We start from the raw sequence: 25393 nt of genomic DNA on the forward strand, positions 1-25393 counted from the left end.
CCCATAGCCTGTGTAGTGTAGACATAGGGTATATATTCACACCCCATAGGTCATTGAGGTTCTGGGGTACAGAGTTACAAAACTTTACACGGCGACTCAGCTGATCCCATAGGTTTTCAATGGGCTTCAGGTCTGGAGAAAGTGCAGGCCACTCCATTTCAGGTTCCTCAGTTTCCAGCAGCTGTTCCCTAATAATGCGACCTCGATGAGCTGGTGCATTGTCCTCCATGAAGATGAAGTTAGGCCTGAGTTGTTCATGCAAAGTCACAACGACTGGATTAATGATGTTATTCAAGTAGTATGGGCTTGTCACTGTACCATTCCCAAAGCGTAGGGCAGTTCTGTATTGACTAGACACACCTGCCCACACTGTGACACCACCACCACCACCAAAGGATCGTCTGGTGACAACAGTGGCTGATGCATAGCACACCATTTGACGTCATTTCTGCTCAGCGTGAATCGACTTTCATCAGTGAACAGCACCGAGGCCCACTGGTCCCTCATCCAGCATAGATGCTCCCTGGCCCATGCAAGATGATGACGCCTGTGCCTGGTGGTCAGGTACCCTTGCAGGTCGTCTAGCACACAGACCATGCTGATTTTAAATGGTTTCGAATCGTCTGATGTGACACTTGGGTGCCTCTCACCTCCCTTAAATGTGCCTGGAGTTGTGTGGCATTCATAATCGGCTCCACAGGGCATTGTTCTCAATGAAGCCGTCATCCGTGTGGAATGTGGCCAAAGGACGTCCACTTCTCTGCCTTTCTGTGACTCTTTCAGTCTCTCTGTATCTCTGATACAACCTGCTGATGACTCTCTGTGAAACTCTAAGCTCAGTGGCCACTTCTGTCTGAGAACATCCTACTTGAAGCCTCGCAATGGCAAGGTGTTGTTGATCTATTAAGAAAAAATTTTGGGAATTGAGTCAGCACAACCTGTATATAGGTGCAGATCACTATGGCGAAATACATATACAAACGGAGAATACAAATGTGATCGCACTCTATATCCAGCATTCTGCCCTGCCTCCATGCTGGATGAGACATTGGTGTACATTTTGGCCAAAGCGTAACAAGCCACTCACCGCGTCAAGGTTGCCTCCATTTGAGTGGTCCCTATCACTAGTTCCTACTTGTTCATGGGCCATGACAGCCACACAAAATCCAGGGAATGCAGGTCAGCGTGCACGCCAAGCACACTCTGCTTTTAACCCCGTCCGGTGCCATTACAGCTTTCATCGGATCCAGGGATGCAAGTACCAACATGCACGCTGAGCCCACCATATACTTCTCCTGGAGCCAAATGGCCACTGGTAGGTTCTATATAAGCAGACTCAGTTTTATACTGACTTTAAAACCAGCCTCCAGGACAGATTAACTGGTCAGGTGTGCATGACTCAAAGGAGATCGCCACGCCTCCAATACATACTACTCCAGGAGAAGTATATGGTGGGTTCAGCATGCATGTTGGTACTTGCATCCCTGGATCCGATGAAAGCTGTAATGGCACCGGACGGGGTTAAAAGCAGAGTGTGCTTGGCGTGCACGCTGACCTGCATTCCCTGGATTTTGTGTGGCTGTCATGGCCCATGAACAAGTAGGAACTAGTGATAGGGACCACTCAAATGGAGGCAACCTTGACGCGGTGAGTGGCTTATTACGCTTTGGCCAAAATGTACACCAATGTCTCATCCAGCATGGAGGCAGGGCAGAATGCTGGATATAGAGTGCGATCACATTTGTATTCTCCGGCTGTTGATCTATTGTTAGGCGTCGTCTTGATCTCATGATGTCAAAATGTGAACAGCATGATGAGGAGGACTGTTTCAATACCAATTCTAATTGAATCGGGAAATTTATTGGGCGATTCATGGATCAAACACCTGTTGTGAATTTTGCCGTTAAGCTCCTTGTTAGAGAACAGCAAGTTGTGCAAAATGTACTGAAACATTGAACAGTTGGACATGTGCATTCAAAAGTTTAGAGAAGGTCACATTGAGTTCACCTGTAAAGGTTAGAGGGCATTTTAGGTTCATCCTGAAATTTCACCCACAAGCCAAATATCCCTCACTGTTTGTGAGTAGTGTATACACACCCATAACCTGTAAACGTGAGGAAAATAGATCCTTGCCCCTAAAGCCTACAAGGTGGTGTTTCTCGAGTATTTCTTCGTTAAAGAAGCCTGTGACGGACCAGACTAAGTGCAGGAAATTATACTTCACTGAACACGACTGCAAATGTTTTATAGTTGTTGTTACTTTAAGAAGGCTCCCCCCCTCTTTATGGTTACAGATCTTAGATTAGGCACAGAAGCGTAATGGTCACAGATACACACAAGGTGGAGTTAGGAGCCTCCATCGGAAATGCCGTCATATTTGATGGGGAAAAATTATTAGACGAACCGATCAGAAGTCAGTGGGGTCTGTCGGGCATTTATGGTGTCCGCCACAGGACAGATCCAGCGCAGCAGTGTTTTAGTTTTTTGCTCCAATTCACTTCTATGGGAGTTCCAAGAATAGCTTAGTAAGCGTGCTCGTCTGTTATCAGAACTCCCACAGAAGTGGCCAGAGAGAACACTGCATGTGGGGTCACCTTTTTATTCACAAGACGGGGTTGGGGGAACCCCATTCTTGAGGTAGGTGGAACCCACATCTGTTGGACTTTTATGGCATATCCTATAAATGGCAGAGATGGGAGCACCCCTTTAAATTAAACAAGTTGTACACGATTGGAAAAACACAGCTGCTTTCTACCAAACAACAGCGCCACACCTGCCTGCAGGGAGTGTGTGGTACTGCAGCTCTGCCCTATTCACTTCAGTTGAGCTGTAATTCCGCAAACCATCTGTGGACAGGTGTGGAGCCATGTTTTTCCTCATCTGGAGATGGATTATCTTTTAAGTATGGGGCCTGCTCAGGGTCCGACCCTCGGCTTATAGTAATTCATCTTTCTTGTGGGAACTTTTATAATGGATGAGTAGAGATCACCCTGTGTGGACGATGGTCGTAGCGATCACTGCAGCAGGAGCGCTCTGTAGGAAATAAAGCCCATCTGTCCATCCACCCCTCAGGCTCGAGCAGTGCAGCACATCTCATCTGGCTTTATTCACTGGTGGATGAAGGTTACTTAGCTGACGACAGGAAAAACGGACTCCGACATATCAGCCTTCTGCTAACTGACCACTACTATGTACCATAAAGGCGGCCTAATATATCCCACTGAAGCCCACCATAAATAGGTGTGTAGTTGACCGATTCCTAAGTCCTCATGCTAATAATCTAGAAACTTCTGTAAGAAAAAAATTCTGGAATTTTATCTTCATCCTCCCTGTACAATGACCTCAGCACAGGTCACAGAGCATGAGCAAACAAACCTCTCCTGTAGAAGTCAATGAGTCGACTCCGGTCCATCGTGTCTATGGCCCATGGTGGCCTCTGAAAGGGCTCATGAATGTGTATTTTTTGTCCGTTCAGTTTTTTTTTTGCTGCCCGTATGCGAACCATTCATTTCAATGGAGCCGCATAAAAAACACAAATGATTCTGTGTGCGTTCTGTATCCGTATATCCGCAAGTCCTTTCCGCAAAAAAATAGAACATGTCCTATTCTTGTCTATTTTGCGGACAAGGACAGACATTGTTACAATGGAGCCACAAAAAAATACGGATGTACCAGGAACGTCACACGGATCTTATCCGTTTTTTTTTCTGTTCCATGTTTTGTGTACCGCAAAATACATACGGTAATGTACATGAGCCCTAAGGCGGACCCATTCATTTCAGTGGGGCCACACAAGATGCGGAAAGCACACAGTGCTTCCATTACGTGGCCCCGCAAAAAGGATAGGGCATGTCCTAATCTTGTTCGCAATGGCGGACAAGAATAGGCATTTCTGTCATAGGGCCGGCCGTGTGCGTTCCGCCATACAGACATACAGTCTTCTGAAGTGTTGTTAGGCTTAGGCAAGATGGCCGCCCCCATAATCCTGTTCAGAATCAGATGGGATTGTTAAAATCGAAATACAAGCAGCTCCCCCTAGTGGTGCTTGCTGGTAAATATGATAACTGGTGGCTCAATGATTAGCACTGGTGCCTTTTAACTCTGGGTTCCTGGTTTTGAATCTGACCCAGGAAATCATGTGGATAGCATTTGTATGCTCTCTCTGTGTTTGTGTGGGTTGTCTCCCACACTCCAAAGACATACTAATAGGAAACTTACTCGCCCAAGCCTCTTCAAACAGCTGATCACGGGGGTGCCAGGAGTCGGACCCCCATCAATGAGATATTGATGACCTATCCTGAGGATAGGCCATCAATATGAAAATCTCAGAAATCCCCTTTAAAGGCAATGTACACATTTTTGGAGTCCAATTATTTTTTTTATTATTGCATTTAACTTATTTTTGGCTAAAAATCATATTTTCAATTGGCCTTTATTAAAAATATTGAGCTGTTCAGTCAGAAAGAGTTAACTGTTTTTCTAACTGTGTGACTGGTACTTTCACTCAGGGGCCTAGCTAAAGGCTCATGGGCCCTGGTGCAAGCATTCAGCTTGGGCCCCCCACCACCACCTTCCCTCAGTGCTTTATGGCAGGGGGCAGGGGTGCACCTAGCCTTTCTGCTGCCTGAGGAAAAAATTGAAACGTTCTCCCCCCCCCCCCCCATGCCAAATTCTCAACCTAACCCCTTCCCTTCAGTCCTACTGTTAAAGGGGTTGTCCTCTTTTTACTACTGGTGACCTATCCTCAAGATAGGTCATCGATATCAGACCAGCGGGCGTCTCCCGGCACCCCCGACGATCAGCAGTTTGAAGAGAGGGCAGTGCTGATATGAGAGCTGCTTTCTCTGCTCTGTTCACCTGCTCGCCGTAGCATTTGCAGTGATGAGCAGGTAAACAGAGCAGAGAAGGCAGCGCTCGTACAAAACGAAAAGCAGACAACCCCTTTAAAGACATACTTGGTAAACATTACATACAGCGCTACAGAACATACAGGGTCATACAGCGCCACATATGTACCTCTTACATCCAGTGACGTCTCCTCCGCTGTAGATATTCTCTTTCCTCTTCTTCTCCTTTCAGACCAGACCGCCATGGTGACTTCTTTCAGCCGCGTCTCGTCTCTGCAGAGTTTAACAGACATCTTACTTTCCTACTTTTCCATCATTCGCCCACCTTCTCAACACCCCATCCTGCTCCCCCCCAATACTATACTGCAGAAACAGCCCCCCTGAAAATACTGGTACCACACAGATACACAGATAGCGTGCCAGTACAAAAAATACCCCTTATCTTTCAGATCAGACCTCCATATCAAACCCCAGATCTCAGACCCCACCCCAATATCAGACCTCAGATAAGACCCCCATTAGACCTCCAGACCTCCATATAATACCCCTATTAGACCTCAAGACCCCCATTTGACCTCAGACCAGACCTCCAGACCCCAATCAGTACCCCATTAGACCTCCAGACACCCAATCAGACCCCCATTTGATCTCTAGACCCCCAATCGAACCCCCATTAGACCACCAGACCCCCATTAGATCTCTAGGCCCCCATTAGACCTCTCCAGACCCCCAGTCAGACCCTCAGTCATATTCCCAATCAGACCCTTCAGGCCCCCAATCAGACCCTTCAGGCCCCCAATCAGACCCTTCAGACCCCAAATCAGACCGTTCAGACCCCTAATCAAACCCCCAATCAGACCTCAGATCAGACTATAAAATAAATAAACAAACTTACCTCTCCTGCTCTGCTGCTCCTCTTCCAGTCAGACTGTCTTCCCGGCTCTCATCTCTTCTCAGGGCCGGCGCTGCAGTCACCTGACCTCCTGCAGCGTCAGGTCAGAGTGCGCTCTGTACGTCCTGACGCTGCAGGCAGCCAGGACACAGCAGTGCAGGCCCCGGGAAAGCGAGCAGGAGGAGGGGTAAGTGCTGTACAGCGCTCACAGCGCTTCTCTCCCCCTCCTCTTGCAGACTAGTGAGCGCTTTCATAATGGAAAGGCTTACTAGTATTCCCTTTATAAGAGGCACTGCATCTAATAAAGGGAAATATACAGCACTACAGGCTTAGGGTCATTATTAATTCTGGGCGGCACTAATGGGGGCATTTATTCTGGGGTGCGCTAATGAAGGCATTACTATTACTGGGGGCACTAGTGTGGGCACTATTCTGGGGGAACTAATGGGGGCATTCATATAATTGGGAGCCACAGTAGGATAGCGACTTAACACCCTGTGTTAAGCCACACCCCCTTTTGGGTGTGGCTTAACTTGGCAGGTATTTTTTGTTGGGAAAGGTGGCAACCCTACTGAGAGGTCAGAAACACTTATTGAAGCTGCATTCTTATCAGTAAGATAAGAACTAAGCTATAATGAGTATTTATAAGGTCAGAGAGCTACGATAAGAAGCCATCAGCTCCTCAGATGATGCAAAAGACAAAAAAATTCACAGGCAGGAACTAGAGCATCTCCGTTCTGTACGGAAAAAAGGATTCCATATTGTTAATAAAGACCAATTGAATAAGTGATTTTTAGCTCAAAATAAGTATAATGCAATAATTAAAAAATTTGTCCCCAAACGTGTACATAGCCTTTAAATATTAACCCCAGACATGCAAAATAGAGATCACCCAGACCATTGTCCTGATGAGCACTGTATCGCTTTCATGGTGATATGGAAATTTTCTGCCGATTCAATGTAAATTGTGTAAGTGATCTGTGTGGTGACGTTCTGGCTGCGTTATTCTCATATCAGCAGAGGTGAAGTGCACGGTGAGCAGGAGAAGACAGTGTCCGGTCAGTGGTCAGATGGGTATATTCATTGCTGAGACCCCCAGTGATTAGCTGTAATCGGTGTTAAAAACCTCAGGGAAAAAATTTTTCAATTTTCTTGCAGCGCCAACACAAGGGTAAGAATTACACGGTGTCCATGGGCTACACAGACATGCTGGGTACTCCAGACCGATAGACACTCTCGCCAGTCTCTGCTCTGTCTACATTTGGTTCCCTTTGATTTAACACAGTAACCACCAGCTAAACCCTGACCTCTCCAGTACCGATGAACCAGTGGTTCGGGCTTTGTTTACTTCCCAGGAGTGATAATGTGTTTTTTGTTATCTACTATACTTAATGCACTTTGTTGCCCTCTAGTATTCATTTTTATATTTGTTTATGAAGTTATTTATGGTTGTAATTCATTGTCATTCATCCTGTAACTCCTCCTCCTCTGTGAGCTCACAACCTGTGTCTTTTAGTCTTTTCCTGTTTGTCAGACACGCATCACAGATCTGGAGAGAGGATTTTCCTTTGACCTCTATCATCATTTATCAAGGTAGATTCATTAAATTACCAAAGTTTTGTTGCATCCTCCTCACACCAATTCTACATGAAACTAGTGTCACTAAGGGAAGGGGTCAATAACCTCCGGCACTTCAGGTGTTATGAAACTACAACTCCCAGCATGCTCCTTACATTTCCATGAGAGTTCCTAGAACAGCAGAGCAAGTGTGCATGCTGGGAGTTGTAGTTTCGCAACAGCTGTAGTGCCAAAGGTTGCTGACCCCTGCACTAGGGGAATGAGGATATAGCGAGTTCACTATCTTCCGTTACTTGTACAAGAGATTGCCTCTTACACTCATCAGAGACTTCTCTCACGATGTGTGACCTTCAACCAACAACTTGAATGTATGCAGTGGTCATGTTTGAGGATAGCCCTCAATGCTACGCTAGGTCCCCTGGACACCATTGAGAAGTCACCACATGTTGCTTCTCTCTGGAGGAGATGGTAAGGCATAGTGCACCCCAATGGAAAATAAGTCCAGAGTGTCAAGGTTTGCAGTAAACGAGTGTGCTTCTTAACTGGAGGAACTCAAGTGCAAATCAATATAGCCAGTGCACTGAGCTGGCTTTTCAAGTTTCAGCAGGAAAGCCTCGAGATCACTTTCTTAGAAGGCTGGTAACCTGGCCAAAGAACTGGTGGCCCAGGGTCAGTGGGTCAGTCATCCGGCTGGCTCACTGGTTAAAGAGTTGGTGATCCAGGGTCCGTGGCAGAGTATCCCCATCTCAGCATCTTCTTCTGGTCACTCATGCAGTTTGGCAGAGTTTGTCCTACTAAACACTGGTCTCTATCTGCAGACTGCTTTACTTTTATACAGTTTCTAGCTGATCTATAACCTTCTAGTGTGAGGGATGAAGCTGGAGACACTCAACCTAACAGAAACAATGTTGTAGTTCAAGGTTGCCATAGGCTTGTATTGGGTCTCAATACGAGTCATTGAGAATGACTAAGCAGTCTGACAGAGCAAAGCCACAAGGTCTAAAGTTCACTGCGTTTGGCTATTCCTTCCAAAACTCTGCATAGTTCCTTATGACAGCAGTGGACTATTGGCAGCTTCTCAGTGCACAGGCTGGAAATTCCCAAAGTCTCTTGTGTGCATTAACCCTTTCCACAATTTAGGGCAAATACAGTGCAATAACGGTGCAGTTAAATAAGATATATCATATAAAATGCAGTAGAACACTATAAGTGCAAACAGCGGCTTAAATCACAGTTCTAGTTAACCCTTCAAAGTGCACTAAACTGTGGAGTTTTTGCATAGCAAATGTCCTCAAACGTCAAGATTGCAAAGTACTTTTGCTCCAAGGCACTACACATAGACCATCAGTATTATTATCCTGGACAGTGACTATTATTATAAGGTGATAAATATGAAACATTTTTAAATGAAAGATTCTGGTCAGTGTTGGTGATTGGTGAACCCCCTCCCCTTCCCTTTTGCTTTGGATTTCTCCCTCTCTTCCTGTTTTCTGTATGACCTTGCTCTGATTATGCTTTATAATCTATTACCATGCACAATTTTCTTTGCATGTCTTTTGAAAAGTTTATTACCCACTAATATGGCTAAATGATGATGTTCTCCTACCTATAGTCACCTCCTAGGAGATCATCAATCTTCTGCCTTGTTTTATGCACAGTTTGAAAAACAAATCATATTTTGTTTCATTAAAGTCAAACGCATACACAAACACTTAAGATAAATGTTTGATACAAAAAAACCTCTAGCGCTTGCAAATATACAGTATAAAGTGTTAGTAATAGAAATTGTGCTGCAGTCATATACATCACTATTCATACAGTTGTAAACATATATAACTACTATAACACTGCACCTATGATCAGCAATGTAACTACTGTAACACTGCTCCTCTGTACAAGAATATAACTACTATAATACTGCCTCCTATGTACAAGAATATAACTACTATAATACTGCTCCTATGTACAAGAATATAACTACTATAATACTGCCTCCTATGTACAAGAATATAACTACTATAATACTGCTCCTATGTACAAGAATATAACTACTATAATACTGCTCCTATGTACAAGAATATAACTACTATAATACAGCTCCAATGTACAAGAATATAACTACTATAATACTGCTCCTATGTACAAGAATATAACTACTATAATACTGCCTCCTATGTACAAGAATATTACTACTATAATACTGCTCATATGTACAAGAATATAACTACTATAATACTGCACCTATATACAAGAATATAACTACTATAATACTGCTCCTCTGTACAAGAATATAACTACTATAATACTGCTCCTATGTACAATAATATAACTACTATAATACTGCCTCCTATGTACAAGAATATAACTACTATAATACTGCTCCTATATACAAGAATATAACTACTATAATACTGCTCCTCTGTACAAGTATATAACTACTATAATACTGCCTCCTATGTACAATAATATAACTACTATAATACTGCCTCCTATGTACAAGAATATAACTACTATAATACTGCTCCTATGTACAAGAATATAACTACTATAATACTGCTCCTATGTACAAGAATATAACTACTATAATACTGCTCCTATGTACAAGAATATAACTACTATAATACTGCCTCCTATGTACAAGAATATAACTACTATAATACTGCCTCCTAGGTACAAGAATATAACTACTATAATACTGCTCCTAGGTGCAAGAATATAACTACTATAATACTGCTCCTATGTACAAGAATATAACTACTATAATACTGCTCCTATGTACAAGAATATAACTACTATAATACTGCTCCTATGTACAAGAATATAACTACTATAATACTGCCCCTATGTACAAGAATATATCTACTATAATACTGCTACTATGTACAAGAATATAACTACTATAATACTGCTCCTATGTACAAGAATATAACTACTATAATACTGCCTCCTATGTACAAGAATATAACTACTATAATACTGCCCCTATGTACAAGAATATAACTACTATAATACTGCTCTTATGTATAAGAATATAACTACTATAATACTGCTCTTATGTATAAGAATATAACTACTATAATACTGCTCCTATGTACAAGAATATAACTACTATAATACTGCCTCCTATGTAAAAGAATATAACTACTATAATACTGCCTCCTATGTAAAAGAATATAACTACTATAATACTGCTCTTATGTATAAGAATATAACTACTATAATACTGCTCTTATGTATAAGAATATAACTACTATAATACTGCTCTTATGTATAAGAATATAACTACTATAATACTGCTCTTATGTACAAGAATATAACTACTATAATATTGCCCCTATGTACAAGAACATAACTACTATAATACTGCCTCCTATGTTCAAGAATAGAACTACTATAATACTGCCCCTATGTACAAGAATATATCTACTATGATACTGCTCCTATGTACAAGAATATAACTACTATAATACTGCCCCTATGTACAAGAATATAACTACTATAATACTGCCCCATGTACAAGAATATAACTACTATAATACTGCTCCTATGTACAAGAATATAACTACTATAATACTGCCTCCTATGTACAAGAATATAACTACTATAATGCTGCTCCTATGTACAAGAATATAACTACTATAATACTACTCCTATGTACAAGAATATAACTACTATAATACTGCTCCTATGTACAAGAATATAACTACTATAGGAGCCTAGCCACGCAGCTGAATGGCCGCACGAGCTTGAGCTCCTCCAGCATTCCGGCTCACTAACCCTATATAAGCCTATAATTTACTTTATTATGGGGAAACCTGGCAAGGAGAAGACCAGAGGAAGTTCAGAGTCGACCCCACGGCACTCCAAACAGCCAGAGATGGAGAAGTTTCTCCGGAAAACGCCGAGAGCTGCCACACAGAAAGGCGCCAATATGGCGGCGTCTAATGCTCATGACTCCGACGCAGGAGAACTCTCTGACGCGGGCAGCGGCTCTGATATTTCAGATAGAAGGCCCAGAGATCCGCCTCTATCGGAGCGGACCCTTCGCCGGGTTCTTGAATCGGCCCTTACGCCTCTCAAACAAGATCTGGCGGACATCAAAGACGACATAAAACATCTAGGCCAGAGAGTGGTCACATTAGAAGGCACGCAAGAAGCCATTTTGACCTATGAAGGCAAAGCATCAGAGGTGCTAGCATCTCACAAGGCCCTATTGAACGATGCCTTCTTGAAACTGGAAGACCAGGAGAATCGAAGTCGCCGGCGCAACATACGCATCCGCGGCCTACCTGAATCTATTGCGACGGAGGCCTTGCCGACAGTGGCGCGTGAGTTATTTTCCATGATGCTTGAACCGGAAAGAGCAGAGGGAATAGTGGTGGAGCGCATACACAGGGCGCTGCGCCCTAGGCCCAAACCTCAAGAACCGCCACGTGACGTGATTTGCGGCCTACTAAGTTTTGTAGATACCGCGGCACTGTTGAAAAGGCAAAGAGAAATGGAGGTACTAGAATATGAGAATACGCCGATTCAGATGTTCCAGGATCTAGCGCCATCTACCCTGGCTAAGCGGCGCTTATTTAAGCCCTTACTGGAAGTCCTCAGGAAGACGTCGACCCCGTTCAGATGGCTATATCCCTTTGGGCTGGCGATCTCCAGGAATGGAAAGCTGCTTACAGTTCGCTCTCCCGCAGACCTAGAGTCAGTTTGGAGGTCCCTGGATGTCCCTCCGGTGGAGATCCCCTCGTGGCTACCAGCCGATCAAGATGGCCCCCTGCCTATCCCGCCACGTGTGTCCTCCTGGCAGACGGCATCTGCAAACAAGTCAGATCGTTTGGGTCGCAGCAGGATGGACGGAGCCCTTACCTGAGCTCAAACCAAGGTGACATTGGTACTATTTGTCTGCTAACATAGACTGCCAATATTAGGTCCTACCTCATTTTTCTACTATAAGAGATGACTGTCTCCCGGCCCCTCGGCATAGTGTTTTATGCGGAAGGTAGTGGCCTGTTCACGATTGTTCTGTTTTTGAGCCAATTTTTTACTTTTTTACTTTTTTACTATTGGCTTAGAGTTATGTATGAGACGTCAGACCTTAACCGGGACACTCTTCTGCTGTTTTGGAACTCTGCCTCCATGAAGGCAACTTTTTCTTTCCCTATCTGCAGGGTAATGTCCGGATAGATTCCGGTGCTGGAAGTATTTCTTGTTGTTGGTCTCCCCTTTTTGTTGTAGACCAAAAGGTGCTTTACCTGCCCCCTCGCCAATCCAACCCTGTCTTGGATGGTGATAGGTAGGCACCTACTTTTCTCTAGATGAATATTTCATCTGAGCTGGTTTTATACCAGCCTAACATGTTGTTGGTTATCTTTCTCATTTTATATTATTTTATTTTATTCTATTTTACTTGTTCCCCTTTCCCCTCCTTTCCTCATCCTGCTCATATATGCTATGCTCTCTCAGATATTTCCATGGATAATATATGCTTTTTCTCCTTAGTATATATATTGTCATGTCCTCAATTGTAGTCGCCTCTCTAAACGCACACGGGCTGAACGAGCCATGCAAAAGGTCTCAAACCATCTCTCTCCTTCTGAGGGATAAAGTTTCGGTAGCCTTCCTGCAAGAGACACATTTTAGGACAAATAAAATCCCTAATCTTCCTCCCAGGAAGTTTGCTCAGTGGTTTCATAGTACACATGAATCCGCCAGTAGAGGTGTCAGTGTAGCTATACACAAAAACCTTCCCTTCAAGCATACCGCTACTTCAGCGGATCCTGAGGGCAGGTATATTTTTGTAAAGGGGGTAGTTGGTGACTCTCCAGTTACATTCGCCAATCTATATGCGCCTAATAGAGGCCAAGTACCATGGCTCGTTCAGACCCTCGCTTTATTGTCATCTTTTTCTGATGGACTGTTAGTTTTGGGAGGCGACTTCAATGTCGCTCTTGAACCGGCAGTAGACACGTCAGTAGGTAGACCGTCTGTGTCCTATAAGCTTTTGAAAAGGCTTAAAACTTCCCTGAGAAAACTGAAGGTCCGTGATGTTTGGCGTACTATAAACCCCAATGGCCGAGACTACACATTTTATTCACATGCCAAGATGTCATTCCATAGATTAGATTATTTGTTCTTGTCTGACTCACATATTCGTAATGTCTCTGGAGCCCGGATTGGTAGTATTACGTTATCTGATCATGCCCCTGTTATCATTAACTTCTCCCTGTCCGGACCACAGAGAAAAGAACGCCTATGGCGTTTGAACGACACCTTGATTTTGGACCCCACCCACGCGTGCAAAATCAAGGCCTCGCTTTCCGAATTTTTCGCGCTAAATGATACACCAGATTCCCCGCCTTCTCCTTCCATACTATGGGAATCCCATAAGGTAGTTATAAGGGGGGAACTAATTGCACTAGGGGCCTATGTAAAAAAGCAAAGAACACAGGCATTAGACGCTTTGCTAGCGAAGATTGCTCGCCTTGAATCCTCTCACAAGGAATCACAGGCTAAGCGCACCCTGACCGAACTAACTGAAGCCAGAGTACACTTAAAAAACCTATTAAATATAACCTCTGCAAAGCTGATCCTACGCTCACGATTTAAAGCCTATGCACATGGGGATAGAGGAAACAGACTGATGTCGGCGATTGCCAAGAAGCAGTTCTCTGACTCCTTTGTTTCCTCTATTAAGGACCCCAAAGGCAAAATGCATAAATCTACCCCAGATATAGCTAAGGCATTCTGTGCTTTTTATGAGACCCTATACAATCTACCCCCCCCAGATGGTGCATCTGTTAGTGATCTCTCAGAAGCTACTGATAAATTCCTACAGAATTTAGATCTCCCTTCCATAGCCCCGGCCAAGGCATCTCAATTGACTAGACCTGTCACTGATCTAGAGATTCACAAAGTACTCATGGCCATCCCCTCGGGCAAAAGCCCAGGACCAGATGGGTTCCCCATCACTTATTATAAATCCTTCAAAGATGTTCTAATTCCCCGTTTCAGGAACCTGTGCAATCATCTTCTCACTGGTGGATCCCTTGCCCCTCATTCCTTATTGGCACACATTACTGTCCTACATAAGGAGAATAAAGATCCGACATGCTGCAGCAACTATAGGCCAATCTCTCTGCTAAACTGTGATGTGAAGTGGTGGGCGAAGATATTGGCCACTAGGCTTCAGGATGTGCTGCCTGACATCGTCCATGAGGAACAGGTGGGTTTTGTCCATGGCAGACAGGGGTCAGAAAATACAATAAGGCTTCTTCATCTTGTAAATTGGGCTAAAAGATCATCTAAGCCCTTGGTGCTAGTAAGTACGGACGCGGAAAAGGCCTTCGACAGGGTCAGTTGGCATTATATGTCGCGGACCCTGTTGAGATTTGGCCTACCTGACCAATTTATTACTGCCATTTATACGTTATACTCGACCCCCTCTGCCATGGTCAAAGTTAATGGAACACTGTCACCACCATTTCGCATCACTAACGGGACAAGGCAGGGATGCCCTTTATCTCCTGCACTATTCATCTTAGTGATGGAGACCCTTTTATGTAGAATAAGAATGGACCCAGAGATAAAGGGCTTACAAATAGGATCTTGTACACACGTTGCTGCGGCATTCGCGGATGACCTTTTAATCATGACCTCAAACCCCAGGGAAGCCTTGCCCAGATTGCTGTTCATATTTGAAGATTTTGGGTTTATATCGAATTTTAAAATTAACTATGGGAAATCCATGGCTCTCAATATCTCTTGTCCACAAGCAGTGATTAATGATCTGAAGCGTGCTACTCCATTCACTTGGGCCTCCAGAGACATTGTGTATTTAGGTACTCATGTTTCGGCTAATGTCCAAGATCTGGCTTCCCTTAACTACCTGCCGCTCCTTCAAACGGTCCGGACACATCTTCAAAACCTGAAACTCCCATTTGTCTCTTGGGTAGGACGAAAAAATTACATCAAGACCTTTATCCTTCCCAAATTTCTGTATTTGCTACAATCCATACCTATTTGGCTTCCAAATTCATATTTTACTGAAATACGTAGGGTATTCACACGCTTTCTTTGGAATGGCAAGTCACCACGTATTGCTTACTCTGCCCTCACAAGGGATAGGAGGTTCGGAGGCTTTGGGATGCCAGATGTGAAGCTTTATTATACTGCTGTACAGCTAGGCAGATGCGTAACTATTATGTCTCGCCAATCTAGCTCTCTTTGCTCCCGTCTTGAAAATGCACTATTGTCTAACCAAGAATTGCTTACTTTATGGGGTATTAGGCCTATCTCTGCTAATCACTGTTATACGTCCCCGGTTTGGAAGGGCATGTTGGTGGAATGGTCCAAAATGGTTCAGTCCCGTATCTTTAATTTCCCTAACACTGGTATGCCGCTTAGACTACTACAAAGCCACATCCATCCAACGGTGTTAAACCCCTCCGGGATTTGGTCTAAGCTCGCTGATATTCCTCTGCGGGATGTCCTTCTCCCGGATGGCTGTTTAAAATGGGATTCAGTAATGGACCTCCCTGAGGTCAAAACAGCACCCTTTTTCCACCTAGCAAATTTCCAGAGAGATACCAAATTGTGTACCGGGCCATTTTCTGATAGTAGTTCGCCCTCCTGGCTTGAAAAGAAGGTTTTGGCTACCAAACCCCCCCTTAGGCCATTATCTCAGATGTATAAAGAAATGCTTTCCTCCCTGCCCCCGGAGCTTCGTTTTGTGGCCTCATGGGAACGGGAGCTCTCCATATCCCTTACAGAGCCAGAGAAAGCGTTCATACTAGCTCATTCACACGGCTTCAATCGTTGTGTGAGGATTCAGGAGAATTCCTTTAAACTCCTGTGTAGATGGTACAAAACACCTGAATTCTTGCATAAATTGAACCCAGAAATTTCTGAAAAATGTTGGAGATGTGGCCTGGACACTGGCTCCTTGTCACATATTTGGTGGCTCTGCCAAAAGATTCAACCGTTCTGGACCTTAATTGAGGATTTAGTTAATCAAATATGCAATACCAAGATATCACTGGATGCTAAGCTTATTTTGCTATGGTGTCCGAACAAATCCCTCACACCCACCAAACATGACCTTCCAACGATGCTGCTCACAGCAGCTAAATTACTTATCCCCTACTTGTGGAAGAACGACTCCCCACCAACTCTCCTTATGTGGACTGATAAAGTAGACCAGATCTACCGTTTTGAGGAGCTAGCGCACTGGGAAAATAACTCACGCTCTCGCTTCCTAAAATTGTGGTCTCCATGGAAAGTCTATAGAAACTTTACATAATAGAGCAGAAATTTATCACCTCCTTGTTTCCCTCCCCTCCTTCCCTTCCTGATCTCCCCCCCCCCCCCCTTCCTTTTCTTGGATATCACTCTAGGGTCAATGATAATAACTGTTTTGTATTGCTTACACTTGACATGTATGCTGGATACTATTTGGTACCATATTGTCATCAATGTACTGTCTTGTGTGGGTCACGGCCCTGAATTTTTCTTTCAATAAAAAGAAATATGGTTAAGAATATAACTACTATAATACTGCTCCTATGTACAAGAATATACCTACTATAATACTGCTCCTATGTATAAGAATATAACTACTATAATACTGCTCCTATGTACAGGAATATAACTACTATAATACTGCTCCTATGTACAAGAATATAACTACTATAATACTGCTCCTATGTACAAGAATATAACTACTATAATACTGCCCCTATGTACAAGAATATAACTACTATAATACTGCCTCCTATGTACAAGAATATAACTACTATAATGCTGCTCCTATGTACAAGAATATAACTACTATAATGCTGCTCCTATGTACAAGAATATAACTACTATAATGCTGCTCCTATGTACAAGAATATAACTACTATAATACTGCTCCTATATACAAGAATATAACTACTATAATACTGCCTCCTATGTAATAGAATATAACTACTATAATACTGCTCCTATATACAAGAATATAACTACTATAATACTGCTCCTATGTACAAGAATATAACTACTATAATACTGCTCCTATGTACAAGAATATAACTACTATAATACTGCTCCTATGTACAAGAATATAACTACTATAATACTGCCCCTATGTACAAGAATATAACTACTATAATACTGCTCCTATGTACAGGAATATCATTGATTCTCCTTTTTGAATTTCTGCGAAGCAGCTGGATTTCCCAGTAGATACTTAGTAGAACTTCTTCAGCTCCACATTATCGTCTGCGGTCCATTTGTTTTTGCTTTCGTTGCTCTTTCAGTTATTGTCACCCTCCTCTCATCATTGTTGGAGTCTAAGTTTAAATATAAAACCAATAAATCTAATAAAGGAATGAAATTAAGAGGCTTTCACAGCTGTACAGTCCAAATACAATTTGCCCAAGCATATGTTTTCTGGTAATTGTGCTAACGCTGGAGTTTTTTTTCCGGAAGAATGCGAGGATGTCAGCACTGTCCCTGCTTCACATACACTATTGTCTATCAATAGCAAAAGACATCCTGCTTGTCAGCTAGAACCTCTCATGGCCATTACCAATATAAATTGTATTATACCAATTCTACAGGGCGCTGGCAGATAGGAGTTTACTGCAGGTGCCCAGTTAAACAGATGGGTATCTAAGGGGTTAATTTGGTTTATCTAAATGGTCTGCCAAAGTGCCAGTCAGGGATTATAAAATAGCTTGCCATGCATGTCCTCCCCTTATAGTTCCCTGAACCAATCATGAAATCTCCAGAGGGTCATGTGACATGCCTCTTTTTAGGTTGTTTTCCTTGAAACCTGGTTATTTTTTTATTTTATTTCAGTCCTCCAAACTGGCACCCAGTGGGTTAATCTAGTGGACCCGCTAGTTCAGCTTAGATCGCCCCCTTTTAAACAGACTGGGGCTCAACCATCAGATTTTTGTTGTATTGACTTTAATTTATAAGTCTGTAGCTTGTGACCTCTGGATAGGTCATCAGTATCTGATCAGTGGGGGATCTGACACCGGGGACCCCCGCCGATCAGCTGTTTGATAAGGCACCAGAGCTCCTGTAGACACCGCGGCCTTCTACCTGCTCACCAAGCACAGCGCCGTACATTGTATAGTGGCTGTGCTTGGTATTGCAGCTCAGCACCATTCACTTTCATGAGGCTGAGCTGCGCCTAGGCCATGTGACTGATGAACGTGAGGTCACATGGCCTAGGCAAAGCTGTAAGAAGGTCATGGCACTACAGCTGATCGGCGGGAGTCTTGGGTGTTGGATCCCCACAAATCAGTATAAAAGTTTTGGAAAACCCCTTTAATTTCGTTTATTCTATGCTGGGTGGTTTTCGAGATGATTTTTTTCCCCCTGGACAACCTCTTTAAGGGTAATGCTCCCTGGGAAATATACCTATACGTGGCACAACTGAGCCACTTATTTCTTCTATGGAGCTATTTTATATAGAAGTCTGGAAACTTTATTCTGGGTTGAAGTGTTATTTTGTAACAATTTGGACAATACCGATTGAGCAGCAGCATTTTCCTGCAGCGCCACCACAGGGCAAATGAAGCATTACACATTTATAATTTGAAATCGATGAGCTGTGGAAGCAGTAGGGTAAGAACTAAGAGGTACAAGCTGTTCATAGATGGTGTATGGTAACATGAACTAACCCTGCAGGAGGGTTCCATTTTGGTTTTTACCATGTTGTCCTTCCCACCTCCTCCCATCCTTCTTTCTATGAGGACATAGAAATAGACAATAGCTGATGAAAGTGACATAGGACATGACTAATGAGCTACCTGCTGGTAGATAGCAGTGAAGTATTGAATCTTATACACCCAGAAGATTTTCTAGACATTGATGAAATATTTTCGCAGGAGTTCTGACCTCTTCCATCAACCTCTTCTGCCCAACGTCAGCCAAGATGTATCCTGAAATACTTCATAGATGACCTTTGTACACCAGAGATACTATATACATGTGTAGTAGAATGCCTGTAGACTATATCATTATATCTCATGAGTAGTAATGTAGGAAGTTCTCTTGTGATGGTGGTGATGTCACTCAGGTGTGGGTACAGAGGGTCGGGCACTGCGTCTTGAGGTGGGATATGGTTTGATTATGTCTCTGTGAATCAGAACGTGGCTGCTTTTTACCATCAAGCTAGTGCAGAGCCAGTGCCAGGCTAACTTGGGCAGATATCAAGATCCTTTTAGGCTTTTTGAGCCCATGGCGACCTGGGTAGACAGTCTTTTTTCCTTGAGCAATGGCTTGGGTGGACAAAACATACGAAGTGTCTCTCTTTGCAGCTCTTTTTAATGGAAAGCTTGGTTCTTAAAATTAGTGGTGGACTCCACGTCCAGAAGTAGATATTTTTTGGGCCTCCTTTGCTAAAGGGTAGAACCAACAACATTTTTATACTGCCCCTACTATGTTGCATATGTTATGGCCTTAGACGTAACATAGGTTTTCTACCAACAATTCCCTGAATTCCTTTGCTATGAAAATCCACGCTCAGCTTGGCCATCTTTGTTCAGTAGAGCAAGAAAAGCTACTGTCAGAGTGTTCTTATTGCTGATCATCTCCTAGCAGAACCAGAAATTAAGTATGCAATGTGCCCAAACCCCCTTGTGCCAACATCTGCTCTTAATGCTGAATCACGACGCCTCCATACCAGGGGTACGATAGTAGCTGGGGTACTATGGGTCAATGGCACCTCCATACCAGGGGTACGATAGTAGCTGCGGTACTATGGGTCAATGGCGCCTCCATACCAGGGGTACGATAGTATCTGGGGTACCATGGGTCAATGGCACCTCCATACCAGGGGTACGATAGTAGCTGGGGTACCATGGGTCAATGGCACCTCCATACCAGGGGTACGATAGTAGCTGGGGTACCATGGGTCAATGGCACCTCCATACCAGGGGTACGATAGTAGCTGGGGTACTATGGGTCAATGGCGCAGGGAGATTCCGTTCTCTTGTTGACTTGACCCTTTTGTAAACAGGATTTGCCATGTTTAAAATAACTTTTAATAACTTGTTCTTGAACACAATCCTCTCATAACCAGAGGACCATAATTACATTTTTCATTCCCCAAGATGACCCCAAAACATTTCTTTAGACGTGGGAAGAAAAATCCATCATGCCTTAATGAGACAACTTGCTTAGCTTTGTATTTCATATATAAACTACATTGCCCGAAGCAATTAGGAGGATTATAATAAAACAAAAGCAAAGATTACATGTGCAGCGTGCCGGTTGGAGGGCTTGCTACTGCCTGATAACATCTCTGGATCACTAACCTTAACTGTAAATGCTGAACGCCATGCCGGCTAACATTTGCTGATGGTTTAGAGACCTGTCCATTTCCTACTTGTTCACTGTCCATGTCCTAGGTGTTCAATGATTACTGTTCAGAATCAGCAAGTCAAGGTTTCTGGCTAAGAGGAGGCGTAGTTAGGTGGAACATGTTTGCTCCCGTCTTCATGTAAATGTCAGACTTCAATTGAAGTGTAGACATTTGTGCAGACACCTTTTGTTGAAATTCTCTTCTACAACCAACCACCTTGGTTTGCCCTTTGGGATCATGAGACCTCTTTCTCCCAATCCCCAACTCGCCAGTTGAGAGATTACAATTAGTAACGTGTGCTTTGTAAAGTATGACAGCTCCACTCTTTGGTTCTAGAGTTAGGTGCAAGTCCTAAGGTTTCCCACGCTCACAACCCCAAAGGGAATGCAGTGTATAAAAAGCACACATACTTTCAAGCTATCATGGTTTCAACATTTTATTTAGGTTCCACTGACATTAACACCAATGTTTCGAGCCAGTAGGGCCCACACAGAAACTTTGGTCCCAATCCATACCCACCTTAGTGGAGGCCCTTGTTGGATTGAAATGTTGCCTTGATAACACTTTAGCACTGTAATTTTCTCTATCTACGCATCTGCTCTTCTACTTTATATATTATGTTTGTATGTGAGGATCTCCACATCTTCACACACCATTCAAAGTCTCCAATCAGATTATTTTTATCATTTTTGTATTATTATAGTTCTTGGTGTAAATCCAGAATCTTGTTTTAATTTTAGGTCATCAGTGAGTTTGAAGCTGCCCCAGACTCCTTCTTTTATCGAATACCAAACCTGAGCCGAAACAGACAATACAGTGTTTGGGTGGTGGCGGTGACTGCGGCTGGCAGGGGCAACAGCAGCGACATCATCACCGTTGAACCAACTGCTAAAGGTAATCTTTTTATGTTTCATGTTCTTCGTTCAGTCATTACTCCAGAGCACAAACCAGAAAATGTGGGTTTTGACAAAGTGTAGGGGTGGGACATTAGAAGAAGAGCTTTTCTGGTTGGATTAACCATTGTTCTTCTCACAATGTTCATACTAAAGATGGGTATCTGATAGTAGTTGCCTTCAGAATTTAAGCAACCCTATATCCAGTTAGTTTAAAAAAAAAAAATTATAAAACAAATTATTTTTTAGTCCCCATGTTTTCCATGTTGGCGACGCTTTTTAAGCAGGCCATTCACAGGTTGAAAAACCGGGCAACTTCGGTGGGACTGACTGACCATTTATTGTGTATATGGGCCTCCTGACTCATCTCAGATGGCAGATGTTGGGTGAGAGAAGGTTAATGCATAATTTCAACTTGTCAAATCTGATTTATAACGCAGCCAACCATATCTATTGGGCAGTTGGGATATATAGTCGACAGCTACCTTATATGTATGGTCATCTTCAGCAATGCAAGTTATGGCCGCCTGATAACCCCTCCAATTCTCCATCAAGTTATGTTACTGTGAATGGATGTGTTTTTGGAGTTTGTTGATTACATTTACTTTGCTTTTACTGTACTCCATGCCTTTCGGCAGCGAACTGTCTGCCAGAGTTTCTCCTCAATTTCTGAGTTTAATAGTAAAAAACAATGGCTGCTCACCAGTGGAAAACATCACTTAATGTTTCTTCTCGGCATGAGTCCTATAGGCTTTCTCGTCTGCCAAGCCGGTAATGTGCCGCAAACAAAATTTTTATTTTTACATTAAAATAGTTTTGCTTGATCGCCTTAATATAGAGTGTGGACTTCCCAGGTCGTCTTCTTCCCTCTACGATTTGGCCTCCTTCCTACTCTCGCCTCTTAGCTTTGGATTTCTTCACTTACCATACTCTAGTGATCTCCCCGGGGAACTAAAACATCATTACAATATGTGGATCCAAGAAAAATAAAATCTATTCATGGCCATGAAAGAAAGGGAATTATTCTTTTTTAATATCCTGTCTGTGTTGCATCCAGCACTACCAGTACCTGGAGGCTTTGAGCATTCGGAGAACTTAATTTGTCTGTTTTGTTTGACTCCCCGCGTTTCGACGTCTCCGCTATAGCTTCTCTAAGCTTGCGTTAGCTGCAGTAATGGATGTCTGTGGCAGGATTCACTGCAGGGAGGTTCTCAGCAGCATCAAAAGCTCATTATCACACTCATTATTTTCACTGCAAACTAAAGGAGAGTTGACAAGCACCAAATGAAAGCTGAACATTCTTTCCGAGCCCTGCGCGAGGACATGTTATGCTTTCAAACACCGACCGTCAACTTGTTTCTTAATAATTAGATAAGAAATATGTAATTAAGGAGGCCGGCGAGATGTTGTCACAATCTGTTGAAAGATTTAAGGAACCTTGTGTTAAGGGGGGGAAAAAAACTAACTTGAAAACTTGAAAGTCATCGCTGGCTCAAGACTAAAGTCTGGCTCATAGGAAATTAAAGGGGCTCTCCCAGAGTTTAAAAATTCATAAAAAGCCTAGAAATACTTATTATATACACAAATAAAGATAAAGCAATAGGTTTATCTGTATTCTGTAATTTCTTAGTGCTTCCCACTCCTCCAGTGGTCATCGTTGATTGTGCTCAGGCACTTCCTGCTTGGCGGTGTCTCAAAGGTTCTCCCGGTAGTCCTTTGCACCCTCCCACTACACCAGCTAGAATTTTCCATCCCTGGCCAGTACATCTTCCTCCCATGTGCAACGCTGTCTTCAATGGTGTATGTGCCATGTTTCATGTATGTGGGTGGTCTGAAATTGGATTTTAACGCATGCACAGTCTTTAGTTTTTTCGTGCATGCTCTGTCGTGTAACAGGGTTGCTGGCGGGCCATATATGTAAAGTCAACAATGACGACATGTACCATGTGAGAGTACTTGAGAAGCCAAAGATTACCATTCCAACAAAGGGCACCTTAACCAGGAGCTGAAACGGAAGGGGTTGACTGGGTCACATGATGGGGATCACGGCAACATTAGGAAATTTTAGTAAAATTTGAGAATTGATGTTCTTTGCACTGAAACACAAATTAGAAATGAAAAGCTAGTCCAAAAAAGGCCCTTTAGCTCTTTATTATAACATATTGCACACATTATAAAGTTCTTGGACCTTCACAAACTCTGCTTGAAGATCGTCAATGGAAGGTCATTGCCCAGCAGTACCCATTTGTATGGACTCAAGGTAACAAATTAGTCAATGTCTCTTCACCCATACAGTGTCTTATGAATCAGTTCTGTAGGACAACCCCTACCGGAACAATGTTGACCATCCATAACAGACTTCCGAATTCAAAAAGGGGTCCTCATATACCTGTGATGGGACATCATTAGTATTTTTAGTTAAGCCAGCATCCCATTGGTTGATACAACAATGTAGATTTCAGGGTAACCCTCAAAAGGATAGTTGTTCAGAATTCTTCTTGCTAGTGGAAATTAAGAAGTTTCTCCCTTTCCTCTTTCTAGGATCCTTCATTATCTTCTCCCCTTAAGCCAATATTCTTCCAATCCCTTTTCAGCTCCCCAAAATACACATTCTAATATTTTTTAGCGCCTTGTTTTTCTGTAGCCCACCAACTCCAAATCCATTCATTTCCATCCTTACACTATTGCCACCCCCCACTTTACACAGAGGAGGATAAGAAAAACAGCCAAGAATAGGAAAAATTGCTATTAGATGTGTGTTTTGTAGCTCTATTATGTAATTTTCAATTACAGGGGTCAGTAAACTGATACATTGGAATTGTTTAGGTTTGACCCCCTAAAGTTAAACTAAAATGTGCCCCTAGGGTATTTCTGGGTGCAGGTCCCTACATAAAGATGTTTAGGATTGCAAAAGTATTGGTGCCCTTGTTTAGGGATATTAAAAATGCCTCCAGATTGTTATATTCAGGTAGCTCCTTGAAAGATTGATGACTGCACAGGGCAAAAAGGCAAATTTGAACAGTCCCTTCAGCATGGGATCTATCAACATTGGGCTGACTGATCCACCCCTAACAGTTTTTATAAGACATTATAATGAACCTTAATTTCTTATTTCTAGATTACTGTAGTACTACTTCGGAGCAAGTACTTAAATTCCTTTGTAAGGTTTCTTTCACACCTATGGCCGGGTGTTCCAGTCAGAATATCCAGTAGACAATACCGATAATCGGCTGGACAAAAAACGCTGCACACAGAGGTTTTTGTCCCGCTAAGTCTTGGCAAATTTTTCTTGGGTAGTGGCTGGATCTCTGCCAGACCCCATTATAGTCAATGCAGTCCGCTGGGAAGGTGGTAGTGTAGAGGGAAGTGCCAGGTAGCCGTATATATACAGTACAGACCAAAAGTTTGGACACACCTTCTCATTCAAAGAATTTTCTTTATTTTCATGACTATGAAAATTGTAGATTCACACTGAAGGCATCAAAACTATGAATTAACACATGTGGAATTATATACATAACAAACAAGTGTGAAACAACTGAAAATATGTCATATTCTAGGTTCTTCAAAGTAGCCACCTTTTGCTTTGATTACTGCTTTGCACACTCTTGGCATTCTCTTGATGAGCTTCAAGAGGTAGTCCCCTGAAATGGTTTTCACTTCACAGGTGTGCCCTGTCAGGTTTAATAAGTGGGATTTCTTGCCTTATAAATGGGGTTGGGACCATCAGTGGCGTTGAGGAGAAGTCAGGTGGATACACAGCTGATAGTCCTACTGAATAGACTGTTAGAATTTGTTTTATGGCAAGAAAAAAGCAGCTAAGTAA

The 25393-nt window shown here is 42.9% G+C and overlaps 1 protein-coding gene across 1 annotated transcript in view; it reads left to right on the top strand.

Annotated features, from left to right (window-relative positions):
- The window catches only part of DSCAM (DS cell adhesion molecule), a 414232-nt gene that overhangs the window by 274494 nt on the left and 114345 nt on the right, over positions 1-25393 (top strand). The window contains exons 21-22 of the mRNA XM_040423076.1: positions 14329-14334; positions 21415-21568. Of these exons, the coding sequence (XP_040279010.1) occupies positions 14329-14334; positions 21415-21568 (160 nt within the window). The remainder of the gene's footprint in view (positions 1-14328; positions 14335-21414; positions 21569-25393) is intronic.

This window comes from Bufo bufo, chromosome 3 (assembly GCF_905171765.1).
Source record: "Bufo bufo chromosome 3, aBufBuf1.1, whole genome shotgun sequence".
In the NCBI taxonomy this organism is placed as follows: Eukaryota; Metazoa; Chordata; class Amphibia; order Anura; family Bufonidae; genus Bufo; species Bufo bufo.